The sequence below is a fragment of the Drosophila mauritiana genome, chromosome X (assembly GCF_004382145.1).
Source record: "Drosophila mauritiana strain mau12 chromosome X, ASM438214v1, whole genome shotgun sequence".
Classification (NCBI taxonomy): Eukaryota; Metazoa; Arthropoda; class Insecta; order Diptera; family Drosophilidae; genus Drosophila; species Drosophila mauritiana.
Genome location: NC_046672.1, coordinates 17849166 through 17871449, shown reverse-complemented (window position 1 = coordinate 17871449; position 22284 = coordinate 17849166). Strand labels below are relative to the sequence as shown.

The following is a 22284-nucleotide window of genomic DNA, read 5'->3' as shown; positions in this document are numbered from 1 at the left end:
ATGCGAGTCCTTGTCTTGGATCCTTTTTTACTGGGGTGGAGATGGTCTGGGCTTTTATTTCCCCCCAATCTCCCAGGTGTCAAGGATACAACGTCGCTTAATTATCAGCCTATTTAAATTCTGTTCGAGCTCCTCCTGGTATCCTGGCTAATTGCAGACCCACCTCTGGCTTATCAAATTAATAGCAGGTGCAGGAACGAAATGGGTTCAGGTAACTGCTTTAAAGGGGCGAATCACAGCAGGAAAGTCATTCAGTGAGATCAAATGCCCTTATCCAAAGGGGTTATATAAAGATAATTTCTTATTATATCATATAATTTTTCTATATTTTTATATTAAGCTTTTATCGAAATGGAGCACACTGAAATATTAAATCAATTCAATTCAAAGAGTATATATTTGAGTTAGCTAATGTATTTTCATTCTCAAAAGTGTATAACTGTGATAACTGCATTAAATGCCTCTCCATTTGCCACGTTTCCTTCATTTCTAGTCTCCTTTCTGCTTTTCCTCCACCGGCTTACTCTGCTCGCCGATTTTTTATTCCCTTTGCTGGTAATTTATTGCACTTGCCCCACAAGAGTATTGGGCAGCCACAGGACATGCCGCTTAATATCGTTCTTTGGCCGCCAGTTGTTATCCCCTAGACCAAACCCATCCTCCAGTTCGACCAGGTGCTGGGGCTCATAATGCGATATAATTTTTGTGTAAATAATACAGATTGTGGGGCCAGTGTTTGGTTGGCATGACAATATATATTTTATAGAGACTGAAGTGTAATTAGTTTAAATTGGTCGTAGGGCAGCAAGTGCAGTGGCCAAGTGGAAAGTGGAAAGAGAAAAGTGGAAAGAGTCCGAGGGGAAAATGGGAAATGTCAAATGGCGGGCGGATGGGGGGAATCGTGCTATGGTGGGACTCATGGCAGATGCACAATAAAAATTTATCATACGCACCGTTGACGTTGACAGATCGTCGAGCTGAAGCGTTGCAAGTTGGCTACAGGCGACAGTCGACAGGCGACAAACTGCAACAAAAGCGATAAAAAAGAAGAAGCGCCGGCAAGGGCTTTAGAATCCGCAGCTCATCCTTCATCTCCATCTCCTGCATCTGGCTGCATCCTTTCCATCTCCTGGAGCTGAAGCTCTGAGTCCTGAATGCCGCACGCTCGAGTGAACTTTGCAATCTGACAAAATCGGTGAATGGCGAACGGTTAAATGCTTCGTGTTGCAGGCGCACAAGCTGCACATGAAACTGCCGCTCAGCCGGAAGCTGCAGTCAGAGTTGCCTTTGTTTAACCCATGATGCCCACCCTGACTTGCTTCTTTTGCTCCTCGGGCGTGAAAGGCATTTCTGAATGCCAAATTGCTTACAAACCGAATCATAGTTGCGAATTAGCATTTAGCTGCAAAGTGCTTGTTATCAAGTAAACTTTTAAGGAGCTGGTTAAATATGTATACTTCTTTTAAGGCAAAGTGTCATAAGAAATTAAGTGAAATGTACGCGTAAAAACAATCTTGTTGCATAAACACATTCGGGTATGAATGGAAAACCCCACCACCATTTTCTTTTTACTTGCTTATTTTCTATATATATTGAATTATCAGCAGTAGGTGCGAATTCAAGGATGTTTAAATACATTTTCGTGTTTAAAATATATTGTTTCGCACTTTTGGGCACCTCTAAAAAAAGGAAAATCAAATTGCGCTACAAAAACTATGATTTTAATATGATAGTTTTTAACATTTTCGCCTTTGTTTATTTTTTCTCCATGCATATTCAATTATCTCCGGCAAAGGTTGAAACCATAAAAAACTGTCACATACTATATAATTTTATTTGTTATTTTTGGCAGTTAAAATAATAAATCCATTTAGTGAGTATCTCACAGCGGGATACTCGATTTTTGCGCTCTTGGTTGTCGATTTTATAATTATGTATTCTGAGGTTATAACTGGTGTCCAGCTGGGCGGGAATGAGTTTGCTAACAGCACAGCCAGACATCGTTTGTTGGATGGCACTGGAGGTGGATGAGGATAAGGACGAGGATGTTCATGTGGATGTGGATGAGGATGAGGTTGAGGATGATGGTGATGACGATGACGATGGAGAGTGTGATCCGAGGTGGAATGGTTTCTTAATGTGCTCGATGCGACGTTGATGGCATTGCAAATGTGCACACGCTCGAGTCCCCAAAATGGTGGTTGTGTGTGTGTGTATGTGAGAGATTGTGGCAGTGTGTAAGTGTGAATGTGTGTGTATGGGTGCTTGAGAGTACTTAGCAGACTGACAGAATCGGACAACCCCTCGCACTCCTGCCACTTGCTGCTGTCAGATTTACAGTGGGGGGCTGGAAATTACTAGACTTCCCCCCCTTTCGAACATTGAAAATTGCAAATATATTGAGACATTCCCATAAGCCAAATGATGATTCCCATTTGAAGATGATCCTAGTCGTTGACATAATTGAAGCGATGGAGAGCTTTGTTTTTGGCTTCTTGGGTCCTCAATGGGAACGATATGGTAATGGGGATGGCATTTGTATGCAGCCAGTATAAATTATGAACCATTTACTGTGCACAGGTATAAATTGGTTCGGCTACAACCGTATATTAATAATATTAAAGAGAGATTAAGCATTATATTCGACTAATTTTGTAAATATATTCAATTATATCTAATTTGTGCTTTCATTTATATCATATTTCCAGCTGCCCGTGCACGTAATTCTTCATATCGTCGTTTAATCGCCTTCCTGCCCTATGCACTATATATCAGCAACAACTACAACTAAAATTTCAAACAAAAAGCAATCGTAAAAGCAAATAATAATAGTAAATGTCGTAATTGGAACAAATGTTGTACATACCCACGGATATATTGTAAATATTGTACGATATTGCGAAATACCCGAAATATGACGATACAAGCTATAGCGATTAGCCTTCTTCCAAATCCATTTTATATCCATCCCGTTTTAACATGAAACCATGTTTCGGTTTCCATAATTGATCAAATACCTAACTAGCTTCCATTTAAATTAAAGAGTATCGGGTATTCAATTGTCGATCTACTGCGACTATCAAAAATCCTAAATTAAATCAATAATCGGACATTTTCATTCGATAGAATCTTTGGCCAGCAAAATTTAGCTAGAAGACAAAATATACAAGAAGAGGAATTTTTGCATACTAAATTTAATTAACCTATACGGAAATTGCAAAAAAGCAAGAAAGGACAAACAAAGCAGAGAGACCCAACAATAATTAGCATTAAAAATTGGTTAACAAGCAGAAGACCCAAAAATATCGAAGTAAAGGATTAGTTCTACGCCCATTGTGATTATTAATTTTAGACATAGGCCAAGAAACCAACAGCAATTCGAAGGGAATCGTTGCTCACAAATAGAACAGCAGCACAACACGACCAAAAAGCAAAGCGAAAGCAAGAGAAAAGCAAAGCAAAAGCAAGAAGCAACATTAGCCGCCCAAAGAAACTTGAAAGCATTAGCCAAAAACTCTTAGTTCAATTCCATCCAACAACCAAAATCAAACTCTCGGCTATGACAAATGTGAGGCGTTCAAACTGAAACTGAAAAAAAGCTAAAAAACCCTTGATGCGGCTGCCAAACCCAGAAACAACTCAGTTTCAACTCTTGCCCTGTGGCATCTGTCCTCTATATATATTTGTATAGTACATATATATATCTGATCTGAAGTTCCAAGTCGCGAGTGCGTTTCCGTTTCCGTATCCGCGTCCATTTTCGTTTCGGTTTCGTTGGAAAGCTAGAGCGGCTGCTGCCACTGCCACAGTTTCTTCGATCGGAACCGGATTTGGGAAACAGCCGCCAAGATGACCATGTGGCAGAGTGGCGGCATGGGAGGCCATGGCTCCCAGAACAATCCATGGATGAAGCTGATGGGCATCGTACACAAGGAGCGGCGCCACACGGAGAACGTTCAGAGTCAGTCCGGTTCCAACGAGCGCAACCTCAACCAGTGAGTATTGAAAATATTTTATATTAAAATATTAATTAAGAATTTTGAAAGAAAAATATATTATATAAATATATTCTTAAGGAATGGTATTAGGTTGATTATAGATAAGAAACATAATTTTCACATTTTATGCAACATAACTAAAATAGGCCCTTGCCCAACCCAATTAGTTATCCAAGGTGGCAACTCTTGCACTCCACAGTTTTATTACAGTTTAAGCTCTGAAAATTTAGTTATTTATTACGTGCCTTATAGAAAAACATCTAACGACTTGCTACACCCATCGGTAATATAATTTTAGCAAGCTGGCAACATTTAAGCTGCAGAGTGGCAACATTCGAGCTATGTTATTGGATGTTAAGAATACTTAAATGATACCGGAAATATAGAATACGCGTAGGTACCTATTCGAATCTGTATCCTTGTAAAAAGCATTGATTCTTTGTGAAGGAAGAATTGTGTGTGTAGGTTTGATAAAGAGGAGAATAAGCAACTAGTGGGCTTTAGCCCATCTCTATTTACGCTTGTTCTTTTTTTCTTGGGGCTCGATAAGCGTAATTTTGCATAGTTCTGCGAGTGAATCGGTGCTTTAATGGGCTTTGGAACAAGGATATTCGACGCTGCTTGCGCAGAAAAGTATGCGGCACTTTTTTTTTCTTTTTTATTGCCCTCCTACCGACTTTCGGATGTCGAATGTGGATGCCATGTTATGCATATTGGTCGTAAAACATGCGCCAACTGCGCAATTAAATGGCCCGCAATGCAAATGGAATGCCGAGGACCGGCACCAGGAGCAGGACATGTTGCCAGGACACAAAGTGTGCAGCTCAAGGCGGGTTTTGGAGGGGATGGATGTCGTGGAAAGTCATTTACCACAAATCAACGCTGCCAACTGCCTGCTTTCCCCCCTTTTTTTATATCCAAGTGAAGCGCCCTGTAAATGATATATCCAAACGGCCAGTGGCCAACAATCATTACCCGCCCACCAGTGACCACCAGTAGCCACCAGTGGCCACCAGTAGCCAACAGTGGCCACCAGTGGCCGCCACTACGCGCCGACGGTCTCGGAAAGTGCAGCTCTTTGGGCTTTTAAATTGGCTATAAATGCGCTGGAGCATAAATGGATTTACACACATGCAGCTTGTTGCTGTCCCCATTTGCCCACCTTCGCCATCATTCATTTCCATTCCATGTTGCATGCAAATAAGAGCCACTGCATCGACACGCCCCCTTTTTCCACCAACACCCCGCTGCCCCCACCGATTTCGCATCCATTTCCCGCACTTTTCACCAAGGAGTCCTTATAAAAATTGTACAACTCGCCATATGGATACATGTGTATCCGTACTCATATGCACTTGTGTGTGAGTGCGAAGGAAGTTAAATGGAAAAGGCACTTCCGGAATTCAGATGAGCGAAGCGGATGCCATACAGATTCAAAGATGGATCGAAGTAGCGGAGAGCGGCAATCTGATTAGTCGGTGGTGGCTGGATCTGGGTCCTTGAGCCACAAAATATATTTGAAAAATATTAAGTTTTAGGCACCAAAAGTGGCATTTTGATTCATTAAAGTAAAGCATACCTTAAATGAGGCTTAAATGTCTTCAATTGATATTGAAATATAGCTAATGCCTGTGCCTCGACTAATTATAATTATTTTCAATTTTCCGAGTGCAAAAGTTGCGTCGTCGGGCACCGCCAACTTTTTCTATTGCCGCACAGGACTCGATGGAGTCCTTTAGCCACCGCTTGCGTTCCCAAAACTTCGTTCGAGCGGATTAATTGAACTAGTTCCCCAATTTGCCAACTAATGTGCTTGCTGGAATCCGACAATTCTGCATCCTGCATCCTGCGACCTGCATCCTGCGTTTTTCCATGGGGTATCATAAATTTATGCACCCTCAACGCCGCACATGCACTGGCACACAATGGAAAGCACTTGAAAATGAAAGGATAATAATAATATTTTTATTTTATTATATTTTAGTTTTTCTTTCCGCTTTTTGTTGCAACAACAGCAGCAGCAGCATCAACATATGAGCGGGTGGCTCATGGGGGTCAGAGGTCGGTGGGCCAGTGGGCGGGGCTGGGCTTAAGTGCACTCAAGTGCCATTGGGGGTGTGGGTGTGTGTTGGTAAATTGCATGTGTAACTGTGTGCTGGCGTGCAAGTGTTGGAAAGTGCTCGCAAACTGTGCAATGATTTCGGGATTCCGCCGGATTACTTTCGCCCAAGTATTTCGCAATTTATGTCCAACTCGTTCGCATTTTCTCTTTGCTCTTTTGCCCTTTTGCTCTTCGCCCTTTTACTTTCTCCCTACCCTCTCCCCTTTCACCGTTCATCTTTCCTTTTCAATTTCCTTTTCTGCTTTGCCTTGCACTCGTGTTCGACCCTCGACAAAAGTTGTGAATTATTTTATTACCTTCCAAATGAATTTGGAATTGTTCATATTTTTTAAGTGGCATGTTTGAGGAGCATTGAAAATCAAATGGAATTTTGTAGGCCAAAGAACAGGAACACAAATGCAACGGCACTCGGAATTTAGCTCACACAATGTTCAGTATTTTGATAAATTTACAAATTCAATTCATACATATTTACATATTTCATGCATGAGTTTCTCAAAAATAATCGATTTTTTGTCTAGAAGAATGGAAAATATATGGACTGGGATATATTGAAGATGGTATCTTTATGTGATACCATGTGATACATGATAAATGTGAAGGAAGCCAGGAAAGTTAAGATCTGTAGATTGCACCGCAAATATAATACCAGATTCGTAAGAAATGTTGTCGCATCTATAAAGTTTTCAAATCAAAGGGTATCTGATAAGCGAGCCACTCGACCATAGCGTTACTTCCTGACTTGTCTCGTTCTTGGGATAGAAAAAACAATTATATAGGGCGTTCATGCATAAATATTGCGAAGGTCAGAGAGGCCAACATGAAAGGGTTACGAAGGCGTGGCAGCAGCCTTGTTTTTTTGCAAACCAAATGTTGTTTGCTATTCTACCCATACATGGACACCCATACATCGCCTTCCCCATCTTCTTGGGACCACCGAGCAACAGTTGAACATTTGGAAATTTGCATAAATTTCACAACACAGCCCCTGGCCTTCTCCTCGGCAAACTTTGTGGGAATTTATAGAAATGTGCACGGAACAGTTTCCATTTGCCTGGGCAGTGGGGCTCTTTGTTGCCCTTCAAAGGCATTTGGGTCCAACATGTTCAAATGAATACTTTATAAGCCCCTCTTTATGGTCTCACTCCCTCTCTCTCCTGCTCTCTCTCTGTCTCTTTCTGTGCTGCTATCTCTGTCTCTGTCATGGGCTGTCTCTGTCACCGCCTCCCTTTCATTTTTGCCCATCCAATGTGTAATATTTATGCTGCGAAATGTTTGAAGTTGACGAAACCATCGGCGTAGTTGTAATATTTAACGCCAACTCAGTGGTATTTACACTAAAAAAATATAAAACTTATTATTTTTAATGAGACGTAGGAATAAGTTGAGTGCCTGAATAATTTCCAAGTGATTTTCTGTAGTATCTTAAATGTGTGACGTCCTTATAGTGATTTAATAATAATTTGTGGTATTTTAATGTAGGAACCATTGAACCCATAAATTTGAGTATTATTACTTATTCAGGAGTACAACTTATTTTTCTCAGTGCTTGTCATTCCACTCGGCGGCATTATATCCCCTTTTTGCCCATCATCATGGGCGTCCGAGCTATTTTGCATTGAAATTGAAATGTCCGCAGCTTTTGTGGGGTGCGTCCGCTTTTTGCCAGGTGAAAGGCATCCGCCCAACTGGGCCAAAATAAGTACAGTATATTTGCTACCCTGTGTACGTGGACCGTGGGTGTGTGTGTGTGTGTGGGGCATCGCATCCCTATATGCCTATCATTTTGTCAGGCGCGGCGAATTAATTGGAAATTCAAACATATTGGCCGACATAAATACGTGGATAAGGTACAAGTCCAGTCGGCCGGTTGATTACTCCGGCCAAGTTGTTGCTGTAGATTTGTCAATGTCGGAGGTAGTGACCGACGAACAGGGTGCTATATATACATATATATCCAAAGTTAATATTTTAATCACTCTTTGGAAACATCGATTTTTATTGGAAAACTAAGATTTTCCCTTGGTGAGCAACTAAAGCTGATACTAGGATATTGTAAAAGTTTAAGGAGTTATAAGCATTTTCCCATGGATTTTCTTGATAGATATCCCTTTGAATAACAAAGCTAATGCGACCAGCTTAGTCATATTTATATTCGGAGTAACTTACATATTTGAATAGATATAGAAATCTTTCTTTATCACCAGTACGAATTGAAAATAAAGTTTAGGCCATTTGCCTGTGGCACCCTGTCACCATTTGTTGTTCCTGTCATCGATTTCGCATCGCATGAGACTCCTTAGTTAGTTACTTAACCCAGCCCAAGACTGTCTGAATTTCCTTTTTCCCAGCCCATTAACCCATTAATTATTTGTGGCCGAAAAATCGTCCGGCGGTGTATTAGTTTACTTATCTGTAAAAATAAATAATAGATAAAGTGAAATTATAAATGATAGTAAATTTTTTGTCAATAAAAATGTTTTTATCTGTTAAAATATTTTTTCATTATACGTGGTTAAGCTATTTTACTAAATACTATCGATAATTTATTTATTGAATACCGACTTTTATTTTATAATTTATTATTTGTATAGTGGAGCTGAGACTTTTAATTGATGGGTTTGAATATTAACAAAATTTGTTACGTCAAGTTGTCAGGACGTAAGCTTTGTTTGCCTAGGAATTTGTAGCAAATTCGTAAGACAAACCCCATTTAAGCAAACCCCATAGCAGCGTAATAAATTTTCGTGGGCTTGTCATGGGTTAACACCGCTCCTCCCGCTCCCCCGCTCCCCCCGCTCCCCCCGCTCGCGCAGCTCCATCCTCAAATTGCCGATGGCGTCTTTGCCTTCTGTCTAATTGCTGGCCATTCGTTTGGGCCACGTTACTTGGCCAGCCGTCGCTTATCAGCGCCTTTCACTGGAAGCCGACTTATTGCCACACCCACGTAGCGAAAATTGCGACCCATTTGTTAGACGGCTTCTGGCAAATCATTTTTCATTTGCCTGTGGAAACTCGCAGCACTTTGTCTGCCACCTGGCCAGGTGGGTGGTTTCCACCCACTCCCCACGCCCACTTCTTTTTTTTTCTGTACGGTTGCTTGTCCCATTGAACTTTACTCAGGCGAAATTAATGAGCGCATACGGGCATAACACCACTCGTACCATTTCCATCGGTGGTGGTCAGCTGGTCAGCAGGTGGAGTGAAATGCGAGTCTACTGCCATGCGTCCACTGAAGTGCACCTAAGCGCGAAATGTTTGCGGTGGTAAGATGGGTGTCCTTGTGCCGATCCCAAACCGTGCACCCATCCCCCACAATCCGCTATCCCAGGAGCCCGCAGGGGGTGGCGTTCTATTCTATTGGCGGACCCATAAAGAACCCAAAGTGTCAAAGCGAAACGCTTCAAAACACTGCTGCCAACAAGCGGGGGCAACATTTTGGCTAACATTTCAATTGGCACGAGCATAAAGAACGCTTCGGGCGGCATTACGTTTAGGTGGCTAGGGGTAGACTAACTGTTACCCTGTAAAATGAATTTTAAATGTACTAAGTCTACAAATTATTACACACATTTATGAATTTCTCCAATTGAGAGTCTTGTATCTAATTTAACATAAGTTTTAGGCACAATCTTAACAAAAATCTACAAATTTAAATTGGTAGATAAAGGGATACTGTGTAATGGAAAAATATTCATTTATTTTCTGGAACAAAAGGTAAAAACTCCTCTGATTCGTGCATTTTAAAAGTTTGTATTAATTTATACAAATATTGTTATTGAGATATATTTGCTTTGCATAATTATAGCCACTTAAATTATGGTTTAAAAGCCGTAAGCGTTTCGGTGGTAAAGTATTTTCGCAAATAATAATAGTTCGAAGATACCGTCAATTAATATTAAATTGCGAATAATTCAATTAAAGTGCATTTGTTTAATATTATTTCTATATTTATTCATTGGCAATTCAAGTATTTTAAATGCAATAAATTTCTGAATTTTAGGCAACCGAAATTGAATTTATTCGCACTATATAAATAACGCCTTCGGTACTTTTATCAATGCTTCATTAGCTGGCACAAACTAATATGTTTATGTGTGCTTGGAGTGTTTATAACGAAATGAACATCAATTTCAATATCAATTTGAATTTTATGATATGTCAAATATGGACTCGAATCCCAACTAAAGCATCCCCATTAACCCGATTGTCCATATGCAATTCCGGTTGTGATGGTAACCATCTGCTTGAGTTGTGTGTGTGGCACATAGATTCTCCCTTTGCCATCTTGTGTGCCTCGTTGACCATTTGACTTTGATTTGTTGTTTGGCTGCGTTGGACTACAAGTGCCGAATGCCTTTCTGGCAGAGAGGCAAAGGAAAAACTAGGAGGAATGTATAAAAAACACACACAATGGATGGCAAACAAAATAGAAGGCGGTGTGTGCAAGTGCCGAAAGACAACTCGTAGCACTCAATTAACGCATTTAAAAGTACAATGCGGGAGATCCAAGGCGGCGGGGTCAGAGGTCGCCACTTGTCGGGGTTTATTTTCGAGACCGTCGGGCCCGAACACTCGGCCATTGTGCATCCGCCCCATTGTCTCTGGCACGCGGCGAGGGCCATCGGCTCATCGGGGCATTGTCTAACCCACAATGGATACCCCATTCCCGTGCGGGCAGCCGCTCCTGCTCCTGCTGCTCCTCAGGTTACTCGGTCTCCACAGCCACCCATCGTCAAACAAACCTCCAATCACCGAGAGCACCATGAGCACCGACTGCCGGCACAAAATTGAATTGATAGCAGCATGAGCTGGATAAGAGGACTTACCATAACCGAAAGCAGTCAGGACCATCAATTGATTGGCCTGCCCATTAGGAGCGCCGGATCAAAAGTGATTTCGGTTTATGAAGCAGCAGGAAACTGGTGGAAAATATAAAATAAACAGCAGTGGGAAATCGAAGTTATTAACTTTAACAAAATGCATTTATTCAACGTTAAAGAAGTTAAAAGACATTTACAATATAGAAAGTAGATGTAAAGGCTTAAAGCTCTCTCTTAATCTTAAAAACATTCAAACAATTAGTAAGTGCATCAAGTTGAGCATAATGTTTTCTCTAAAGTCTGGACAAAGACATTTGTTACCACAAATACGGCCCAAGACGGTTAGTAGACGGCATTAATGACTGTTTGGGCCAAGTTATTGGCTTCTCTAGTGATATCTGCCATTTGACGGGCTCATTCATTAAAGTTTCGCTGGACACCCTACGGCATTTACACCAGAAATAATTTAACGCATCACCGATTCAGCAGCTTTGACCATGTTTATTGGCCCTTTTGCCTTGGACGTTGGCCACTTGTAATTGCCGGCACTGTCTCTCTCGCACACACTATACACCTCTCTTTCACTCGCTCGATTGTAGTTCCTTTTTGGTGCTGGACTTCTGGCTATTTTTCAGTTAAATTTTATTAGTTTAGGTGATAGTTGCTAAGCTGGTAGAGCGTATTTAATTTATAGTTGGAGTTTATAAACCAAGAACGCGTATCTACTTGTTATATTAGATATGTGGATGTTTCATCTGTTTGTTATAATTATACGCGTTACTCTTAGAGTTATAGGGTATTCTAAATTCGTGCTTTGACCGTATTTCCGTCCGTATGAACGTTAAGATCTCCGGAACTATAAAAGCTAGAAAGTTAAGATTAAGCAAGCAGATTCCAGAGACATAGGCGCAGGGCAAGCTAGTTGACCCTTGTTGCCACGCCCACTATAGTAGTATCTTATACAGTACTGGAATTAATACGTTTAATAAAAACTATAACTAGATCTATTAGTTAGCTACTGTAGAATATTGACTTGGACAACACTATTGGCTTGTGTTATGGGTAAGCAAACCCTTGCGAAGGCATGAAATTGTATGGGTCTTTATGGCCCAGTGACCTGCTCACGTTGTTCATGTTAAAATTCCAAATTACATTTTGCATTTTGATTAGAGCGTAAACACAGTGACCTCTTGCTCCTCCTGCTCCCAATGTACTAAGTAGTACTGGTCTGGAGAAAAGGTTTCCCCCTTCGGATTCTGCAGCTCATTCCCCCCACGAGACACTGGATTCTTGATGCTCGTTTGCAATTTAATGAAGCAAACTGTTGCTAAAGCGAAAGGGGAGGGGTGAAGGGATGGGGCTCAACTGGGGAGAGCGGGAGTGATGTGGTGGGGGCGGCGTTCAAGCATGAAAATTGTTTGTCCACGGACTCGAGCGGATTCCGGCGGAATAAAAGCGACTGAGGCAGCTGGAAGGCGCTTAGCGTCCAACAGCTGTTCCAAAGCCCCTTCTCGTCTTCGTGTTCATCCTCATTCTCATTCTCATCCTTATCCACACTCGCATTCGCATTGGCATCCGAATCCGCATCCGCATCCATATCCCACCCACCGAGTAGTATCCTGTGTGGCGTATCCTGCAGCCGCCACTCTTGGCAATTTGACAAGAGCGCATTATCCTTACAAACGGCACCAGATGGGCCTGCCCCAACAAAACAGCACAACAAAAAATGAAAAATGATAGAGAGTCTGAATTTTCGGCGGAGAAGGTGGCAACTGGACGGGGGGTCTATAAAACTGGGGATTAGCCCAGTCAAACGATTCCGTTGGCATTTGGCCAAAACTACAAAAAATCCACAGTGCGAGCAAACTGAAAAGTACGGAATACATGTATATGTACATATGTATATTTAAAACTGGCCAAAGGTTGACGGTGATAATTGATGGTCAGTGCCAACTGACGGTGATTTTACAGGGCTAACGACAAGAATAGCCGTCAAATGGGTATTTGATTATCGAGAACTAAGCGGGCTTTAATAAATCAATATAAATTAATTTCCATCGTTAAATTCGAGAAACTACATCCCGCTTCCTGGAAAATTTTCAAAAAGCTTTGATGTTAAGGTCATCGAATCGAATTAAGTTCTACGTCTTCTGTTTGCTTTCTATCGTCGATAGCTCAAAGCTGATTTTATTTCACCCATACTCACACTTGTGCATCACAGCAATGCAATGTGGAATGCAATCCAGTAAAGAGGAATCCCTATTTAGGAGCCAGTGCCATCTGTGACTGCGCTGCCTTTACCAATTTCCACATTTTTCCCCAGTTTCCCACACAGAACCTGCCGCAATCCGTGACGCATTCCGGATCCCCGAATTGCCTCACGGTCGCAACGATGACAAAGGGAATCGAGAAATGCAACTGAAATTCGTTCAGACAATGGCCAAGGGGGGTTGGCAGGGGCGCGGGGGCAAGGGGGCTTTAAGGCGACTGTGAGGGTGGTGGACAACGAAAAATGCAAATTGTCAAACATGCAACGCAATTGACGAGAGATGAACTTCGAGGCACAAGTGCAGTGGAGGTGGTCCTATGTGTAGCTACCCACCGAACCAAACCGAGTTACACTGTTCACAATTTTGTATTTTTTCACAGTGAATAGCTTAAATAATACTAAGTACAAAAAAATTGTGAAAATTCAATTAAGTCTTGTTTCCTTTCTGTGGAGTTAATGTAAGCATCGGGGTCGCCAATTGAACTACCCCTCATTAACCAACTATCTTATTGCAGTTGCTTGTATTAAATACATGAAAAATATATAAAAATAAGTCCATAAATAAAAATATATCTGTTCACCACTGTTTCTGCACAGTTAAAGGTGGTATCGGGGTCACCAAATCATATTTTTATAATAACAGAGTTCTTCCTTAATCTAGCTTTTAGTTTATTGTCCGATTTAGCAAGCTGTTTAAAACTTTAAAACTGTCCTCCATTTTTCTCAGTGTGCTTCAGCATAGTGCTACGGTTAGGGTAGCTCAGTGTGATTGAGGGTGTGTATTTTGGGGTTTGGGGTGGTGCAGGGCTCTGCCAAACATCGAAACGCTTTCGTGCCGAGCTCAGTTGGTTTCCCCTATTGACAGGCCGTCACTCTGCCAGTCCGTCAATCTGCGGAGCTTCAGCTCGTCATGTGGCCTATATAGCCGCCCCGGTGGTCCTCTTACCAAGTCCCTAACCGATCGGCAGCTGGTTCCCCGCCTGGAAATTAACTGGAGCCCTTGCCTCGTCCCTGCCCACTTCGCCTTCGTCCGTGTTTCGTCGTCCATCTCTCATCTCGCATCCCTGCTGTTCCATCAACGGTTTGGCACATCCACAAGGTGGACTTGTTGCTGCAATTGGCAGAGTGCCCTGCGTCCAGGCATTTTTAAGCAGGCATAATTAATGGAACCCGGCCCGGATAATGTCAACATTATCGCAGCTAATTGACAATGGAGAGGCGTGGAGCTGCAAAGTGGTTTGGGGCCCAGCCGAGATGTTGAAACGGAATTTAATGGTACAGGGAATATGGGAAATGGGGATAGTGTGTATAGGCCTAAAGGAGCATTCTTTCGCTTGACAGGTGCACGATGTGGACTAATTAACCAAAACAGAAATTTAATCTAGAGAAAACAGAATTCAATTATATGGCATGATACGATTGTTTGTCTGAATCGGAAGTGTTAATAAATATTTCCCCACATGAACACACTTCACTTCAAATATATATATAACACTTTTTCCACTCCACCTTTTGCAAATTAGCGGTTCACACCCAACTAATTTCGCACACTTTCCCTTGCTGTGCCTTTCAATTAGTGAATTTCCAGACATGTCAGCAAGCAAATTGGGAAAACATGCCAGCGATCTCAAATATTGAACAAGAGAAATGTAGATACAGATGAACCATTTGCATTAGGAAAAAAAACAGTTTGCATTTATTTATTGTGCCTTAGACTAGTTAGATTTTGAGCCTTGACTCTGCAGATCTTTAAGATCGTCTTGTGATTAGCGACTCCTAACTATTGTCGGAGATTAAACGCTGCTCATTGTAGCGTATGGGATATGTGAGTGCGTTGCCCTTGTCCCAGGAGTAGAGTTCCTAAAATATAGAAAATAATAATATATAATAAGTAATCACTGTGAGCTATAAGTAATCACTAACCACAGTCAGGGGATTGTAGCCCACGGTGGTGGTATGGCTAAAGGGATTCGAGAATGGCAGATTCGTGTTGAGCAGCTTGCCCTTGTACAAGTCCACCACATAGCGAATCTGGGTGTTCTTGTCCGTTCCCGAATCGATGGCATACAGATTGCCACACACGATGAACATCTCACCAAACTGATGATGGTCCAGGGTGATGTTGAAGTTGTACTGCATCTTCAACGTCTCCGCATCCAACTAGGAAAAATGGATCATATGGAAGATGTTTTTGAAGGGACGACAAACTTTACCTTGGCCACCAGCGTATTGTTGGAGTTGTAGGTGCTATAGATCACCCACAGGCCCACTTCATCCACATTGAAGTCCATGTAGTTGTAGTCCGTGGTATAAAGCCTATTCGCAGCAGCCACTCCAGCATATGGCAATTGTGTGGCTAGGGGAATTTCAATAGATAGTAATATGAATCTCAACCATTGCAATATACTCACTTATCTTTTTGAGACTGGATAAGTCCAGCTTGACCACCAGATCCGAGTTTCTTTGTTGATAGTAAAATGAACCGTTAAAGACCACATGTGCATTGCCCTAATAATGAAATTAAATAAATTAGGAAAGGAAACTCTCGTAACTTTTCTTAACTCACATGAAAGCCTTCTTGAATCTCGTATTTCCTCCGGGGGATGCTATTCATTCGGTACTGAATGCGAGTGGTGAACTCGAACAGATTGTACGGATCGTTTTCGTTGGTGACAAACGTCTTCTCACGATCACTGTCCGGAGATGGATCTCTAAGCCAGGAGCCGAACTTTTCATTGACCACCTTGTGGAAAACGGGCTTGCCTACCGCATACAGATAGCAAGCTAATGGGAGAGATATAATATCTTATACTTATTATGAGGTTAAGATATCTACTTACTCTTTGGTCGCTTGGGTAATCCCGGATAGCTGAGATTGCCTGTGGCCTGGATTTCAAAGTTATTCAGTATGGAGTCCTTGCACTGGTACAAGCTTCAAATATGGAGTAGATGTAAATCTTATCGGGGAGTTGCTTATGGAAAACCCACCTGGGATCTGGACACTGATCGCAAACGGGACACTCGCTCTCCGGCGGTCTTTGGCCATATACCTTCATGTTATTTCCCACATACGGGGTCTCACTGTTCGGATCTTGGGCTGAATACAAGCGGGAATAGTAGAAAGATTTTCAACATTTCACACATTTTGCAACTTACGTGCTATTTCAAAGTTGACCATCGTGGCATTTAGTTCATTTCGGGCCACACAATGATAGTACCCAAAGTCATCCTTGCGCAGATTGCTGATGGTCAAGCGCATGGTTGTCTTGAAACTAGGGAGCTCCATAATTAATACGAATTTCTACGGATAAGATGGTATATAAACTCACCCCTCTGGGTACGATTCAATGCCGTACTTGTCGCTGGGATCGAGGATCTTGCCGTCGTAGGCCCGTTCCCAATACCTAATTGCTTCGGGAAATGCCTCCACCAAACACTCGAGTGTGGCACTGCTCTGGTACTCCGCGTAGATCATTTGGCGGTACACCGATATCATGGGAGCAACTGGGGGATGGGAAGTCTCTTTGTTCATGGCTAATCTTCAAACTTTCCTTGCCACACACTTACATTGCACTTCCACGAGGTAGGTGGCATTTGCCACGGGAGCGATGCCATTGTTGGCAAAACAGGTGTAGGCCGCCATCTGATGTCGGGTGATATTGGTGAACCTCAGGAACTGTCCGCTGATGGAGGCCACTGGATGGAGAGGATTGTAATGGCAATTGGGAGTGGTCACCCACATACTTACTCTCTACGCCATTGACGTTAATGGTGCGACCATCCTCACGTCGCCATTCCACCTGCGGTGTGGGAGTTCCCGTGGCGGTGCAGCTCAAATTCAGGGATCTTCCCTCCTCCACAATCACCGTGCGTTGGAAATCCGGCACTTGAATATCTTTAAGGAGAAAATGCTCGTTTTATAGTTATGTATCCTCCCCTTAATTCGACATACGGTTAACTTACCTGTTATAGAAGGCGGTATGAGCAGATCGTTGGAGGAGCTGCCATTGGGATATTGCAGCTTCCAGGCATTGATGCCGGGCACTCCGGGTATGCCATTGGTGCCCGGCTTGCCAGGACGACCACGTGGACCCGCAATGCCTGTCCAGAAGATAGTTACGATCTAGGAATCATGGAGTATTAAGGGGATAACTTACCCTTGAGCCCTCGTTCGCCTGGTGGTCCCTGCGCACCCTTGGGTCCCGTGATGGACAGACCATCTTTGCCATCCTTGCCGTGGAGCCCATCCTTGCCATCGCGTCCAGGCAGGCCATTCTTTCCATCAGCACCAGCGCGACCCGGTACGCCATCGAGTCCCGGCTCCCCGGGCACTCCATCACGTCCATCCAAGCCCGCTCTTCCTGTGACCCCGGCATCTCCCTTAGGACCGCGAGGTCCGGCGGGACCCAAATGACCAACACCATCCACTCCGGGGGCTCCCGGTAATCCCACATCACCGCGATTTCCCTTTGGACCCGGAATGCCCGGTAGACCCGGGTTTCCTGGTGGTCCCTTTGGTCCCACTTCTCCGGTTGGTCCTTGTGGTGCCGGCGGACAATAGTCCTGGGTGCCCTTACAGAATCCTGTGATTATCTTCTCCGGTACCCGGCAATAAGTATTCAGATAGATCCACTCATCTCCGCCGGGAGCGGCGCCCTTTTGACCCGTGCGCTTACGTATCTCGGTGTCTTGCTCCTCCAGAACCTTGCGATGGTTCGGATTGAAAAACTCGATCAGGGGATCAGCTGGAGAGGAGGAGGGAGAAGGGAAGAATAGTTATGTGAATTCCTAGTCCGGATATCTGAACTTGCCATGCATGGATGCCGGAGCGGAGGAGGCGATGTCCCGGCGCATTCGTTTCCCTGTGGGACGCGGTGTGTGGCTAATCAAATTGTCTGTGAACTTGCGTTCATTCTTCAGAGGATCCCTCGATTGGGTGGTGCTACTCGCGGTGGTACTATTTGGGGAGTACATAATTATGTGCCAAAAACTTTGGAAGCTTGAAAAGTTAGTGATCCGCCCACCTGCCAACCAATTCCTGCTCCTCCTCGATTATCCTGTTGACCAGTCTCCTTAATTCCTCTTCCGAGCGCATTAACTCCGCCTGGAATTGTACCCGGAACGACTTCGACGGATAGTTATCTTCCACCTGTGACAAGGACTCGGTGTCCTGGGTGTGCGTGTAGAAGACGATTGAGAGGCTGGCCAGGATGAGGGTGAGGGCGCCCAGGTAGATGTACACCAGGGTCAAGGACTGCCGGCCCGGGCACTTACACGCCCGGCAGGTGGCTCCATTACCTCCGACCAGCTGGTCACTGGACGCACTGGGTTCCAGGGGCCGAACTGGTGGGGTCCCTTCCCCAGAATCCTCCTGCGGATCATCTTCGGCCGTCCGCCGCTTGCGCTTCTTCTTGCTGGTATTCTGTAGACTCTGGTTAACTGCCAGAAACATTTTACCGCGTCCGGGTGCCTAAACAAGTGGTAAAGTCTTAGTCTAAAGTTAGTTCTTACAAATTTTAACATTTATAATTGAAGGATCATTGCTTCTTATTTGAGTAGATTTTTCGCAATTTTCATTTGAAATTTTCTCCGAGTGCCAATCGAAAGCAGAGGCGTCTCACAAATTTTGATTTTCATTTAATTTGATTTATAGCCGGCGAGTGCAGTTTGAAAATAAGTTGCCATATTTATAGATCGGATTTGAAGTGATGCGTCTAAAATTAAACGACTACCCACTGCCGCTGCCGCTGGATTCAAGAGTGATTAAACTGGCATAAAGCAAAAGAAAACACGGAATTCCGATGCATTTCTCTGCTTTCCCCGCATTTTACATACTTGTATACATAAGAGCAGAGCCCCTGGCCGCACAACTTTTCACACTTTTCCTCTGCTGGAGTCCGTTGAAAGCGTGAATGCGGGTGTGAGAAGGTGCGACGTAGATGGAGGAAGCGAAAGAGAGAGAGAGAGACAGCCGTGGAGCGACAGAGACAGAGAGTGTGTGTGGGAGAGAGAGAGAGAGCTGCCTCCGAACGCGTTGGCGTCTAATGCTCGACTGAGCGAGTTGTGCGGCGACACTTTCCTTCGTAGCGGTTTGTTTTCCACGCTTTCGCCGGCAACTTTCCCACGCATCCGGTTGGCTCTCTCTCATTTTCCTCCTGTCCGGCACTCTACGCCGCTCTCTCTCTCTCTCTCAGTTGGCGAGAGGGGGTCCGCGACTATATCCTATAGCTATAGCCTTACGCACATCGTAAATAAATCGGAAAGACTTAAGATTCGTTTGATTTCGTATAAGAAATCTAAAATAAAATCGCATAAATAATGTCTGGGAAATCTTCATGTTTGCTGACTAGAATCTCAATGATAACCAAGCATATATCTTAAAATTTATATATTCCATATAAATATGCGGGAAATCATAAGTTTGTTTAGCGAGAGAGTTAGTCGCTCTTCAATTCGACGCCTGCGCCTGAAAAGTACCTCTGTTTTCATTTCATTTCTTATACCCTGCAGTAGACACGGATGTCCTTCTTTAAGAGTCCTGTTTCGCTGGGGGGTGAGTGGGGGGCTTGGAAAATCAACAATGAATGCACACGGCTCAGGAGGGAAAAACTGTCTTGGCTTGATTTTTGCCTCCTCGGAGAGGGAATACTTTGCGATATCCTCAACAAGTACAAAGTTTAATGGGGCAAACTTGGCCCATGGCAGCCAGAAAGTTTTCCTATTCGCAATCATGGGTTTCCCACTCAAGTTTTCCACAAGACACTCCATTTGGCATTGTATAAGGTGTGTTTTCTTTTATTTCGAAACTGCAAAGGTTGATTAGAAAATATGTATCTTATTGGTTGGCATGGCAGGAACTTTAATTTAAGAAATGTGCATTTCTTGGCTTTAATGATTAACTTTAATGATTCATTTACTATTTTATTTTTCTTCTTGGCATTGCAGAATTGTAACTCTGCTACAGATCAATCAATTTCAAATGCGCTTTAGGTATTAACTTATTTGCTGAGAATGTCTAGTTCCTGCATATTTACTTTCGAGTGCGCTCTCTAAGCTCACTTAGTATTTATCGCAATTAGCGCTTCAATTCTATCGATTCAAATTGATTGCATTTGCTCAAATAATTATATGTTATTATGTGCCATTCCGAGTGCCACTCGATTATTGTTGCCACACCTTACGACCACTTGACCGCCCACTTGTGCGCCCACTTGTACCGCCCACCGCCCAGCAGACAGCGCACATTTGTAAGCACTTTGCGCTTAATTTGCATTTCTGTTTTTGTTTGGAAGGCGGTGCCGGAGACCAAATTCAATTTACATTGGCCAAATGCATAGGAGGGCACGACCCAAGGGCCAATGAGCCGTAACGAGCTCGTTAACTGGATCCGGAATCTGCAGTCCGGATTCCGTGTATTCCGGGTCCAGCAACTCCAAATCGAAATCGAAATCCGAGCTGGACCTGGTCCTGTTCCAGAATCTGGGTTTTTGACCATTCACTTTGTTGCCAGCTGTGTGCTGCATTAGTTGGCCAAATACAATGGCCAGAAAAGTGGGTGGAATGAAGCCATTTGCCGGCAAAGGCCAATGTCAGAAAGTTGGCAGCATCAGGTGCACTGAAAGAAATGATCAGTGATAGGTGGTGGCATATTATTATCTTGATTTTTTAATTTTTTAAATGAGAATTTTATCATTTTGTTGTTACGTGATCAAAAATACAATTGTGGCCACTGGATAAAAATATTATTTTAGTTTTGTACGCTAATATTTTTCTGTTTAGATAATTTTGTAATTATAGTCTCTACATTCGACTTTAAAGTATCTTTTAAATCTCATATATGAACAGCATTTCTTGGAAATTACTACTTGAGCTTTCTTAAGCTGCAGAATGCAAGTCAGTTTTGTTCACCAGCACCGACAAATTTTTCGCTGGGAGAAATTATTATCTGTTTGGGGGATTTGGCGAGTGTAAAGCCAACTGGGAGCCTGGCCAAGATGTTTGGCGGTTTGGCAGCGAGCGTTTTCCAGGCGGGCCAATAGTTGTAAGCGGCTTAGTGCCAAACATCAGCGGAGCAACAAGCCGCAAGGAAAGAAAAGCAACAAGCCAAGAAGCCAAGAAGCCAGCAGGCCAACAAGACAAAGTTAAAGCCAAAGTGAAAGCCGCAGCCCAAGTCGGCAAACAACAGCAGCGAAGCCAATAAATCAAAATGTCAAGATGATGGCCTTTGAAGTGCTTTCGAGCTGACTGAGCTGAAGCTGAAGGTGAGATGAGGTGCCATGAAATGGGTCAAAGGTGGCATCTGAGCCAAGATATCCAACAGGCAACAGACATCAGCCGTCAAAAAGCAGAACACCGAGCACAGACAGCGGCCAACAGACGTCGCTTAATTTCGAACAAGCCGTGAATCTTGCCGGCAAATGACAAATTAAATGACATGAACTGTCGGCTCAAAATGCCGACATTTAGTTAGGCCCAAGCTTAGCACACACCCGCACTGCTTGGGCCTCAAATTTTGGGGTGTAGCTGAGAATATTGATAGCTGTTAATGCGCTCTGACCTCGGGTCACGTTGCGTATGAGTAATAAATGCATGCAAAATCATTTGCAAGTGGAAGGAGAACGGTGTAGAAAGTACGGAAGCAAACCAAAAACGGGACTCACTTAGAAAAATAAGTTCATACAGGTCTTTGATTGTTATTAATCACCTCGGTTCACGTTGCGTACGAGTAATAAATGCAAGCCTAATCATCATTGGAAAAGTGAAAGGGGAAGGATCTGGGGAAAGGTGAACAAAGTCAGGAAAGTAAAGCAGAAAAATGTAAAAAAATAACCTTTATTAGTACAATTACGATTTTTTATTCACTTTTATTCACTTTTGTTCCTTCCCATTTTATGTTTTCTGTATATTTGCACATTTACATATTTAATATAAAAATAATATGCTTTTTTATGACTGACTAACTTTCATGCAACATATCTTATTTAAATCAATTTCATTACAGTTCTTTTTACAATTTAATTTGGCACAATAGTGCGTTTGAGTATTAATTTTTTTTTTCAACGATATTCCCCG

The 22284-nt window shown here is 43.0% G+C and overlaps 2 protein-coding genes across 3 annotated transcripts in view; one reads left to right on the top strand and one right to left on the bottom strand.

The window, feature by feature from the left end:
• Positions 1 to 3731: 3731 nt before the first annotated feature.
• LOC117148944 (potassium voltage-gated channel protein Shaker) overlaps positions 3732 to 22284 on the top strand; it is a 112596-nt gene continuing 94043 nt past the window's right edge. The window contains exon 1 of one of the 2 annotated variants that reach the window (XM_033316675.1): positions 3732 to 3995. In XM_033316675.1, the coding sequence (XP_033172566.1) occupies positions 3850 to 3995 (146 nt within the window). In that variant the 5' untranslated portion in view covers positions 3732 to 3849. The remainder of the gene's footprint in view (positions 3996 to 22284) is intronic. The other variant, XM_033316677.1, reaches the window with a different exon arrangement.
• On the bottom strand, positions 14886 to 19269 carry LOC117148943. The gene is made up of 16 exons (XM_033316668.1): positions 19048 to 19269; positions 18237 to 18682; positions 18024 to 18169; positions 17370 to 17957; positions 17176 to 17313; positions 16961 to 17107; positions 16780 to 16908; positions 16542 to 16716; positions 16369 to 16484; positions 16201 to 16309; positions 16053 to 16144; positions 15779 to 15996; positions 15624 to 15720; positions 15426 to 15568; positions 15136 to 15372; positions 14886 to 15072 (listed from the first exon to the last, which is right to left on the bottom strand). Exons 2-16 carry the CDS (start codon positions 18662 to 18664, stop codon positions 14989 to 14991), a joined length of 2847 nt encoding a protein of 948 aa, XP_033172559.1. The 5' UTR covers positions 18665 to 18682; positions 19048 to 19269; the 3' UTR covers positions 14886 to 14988.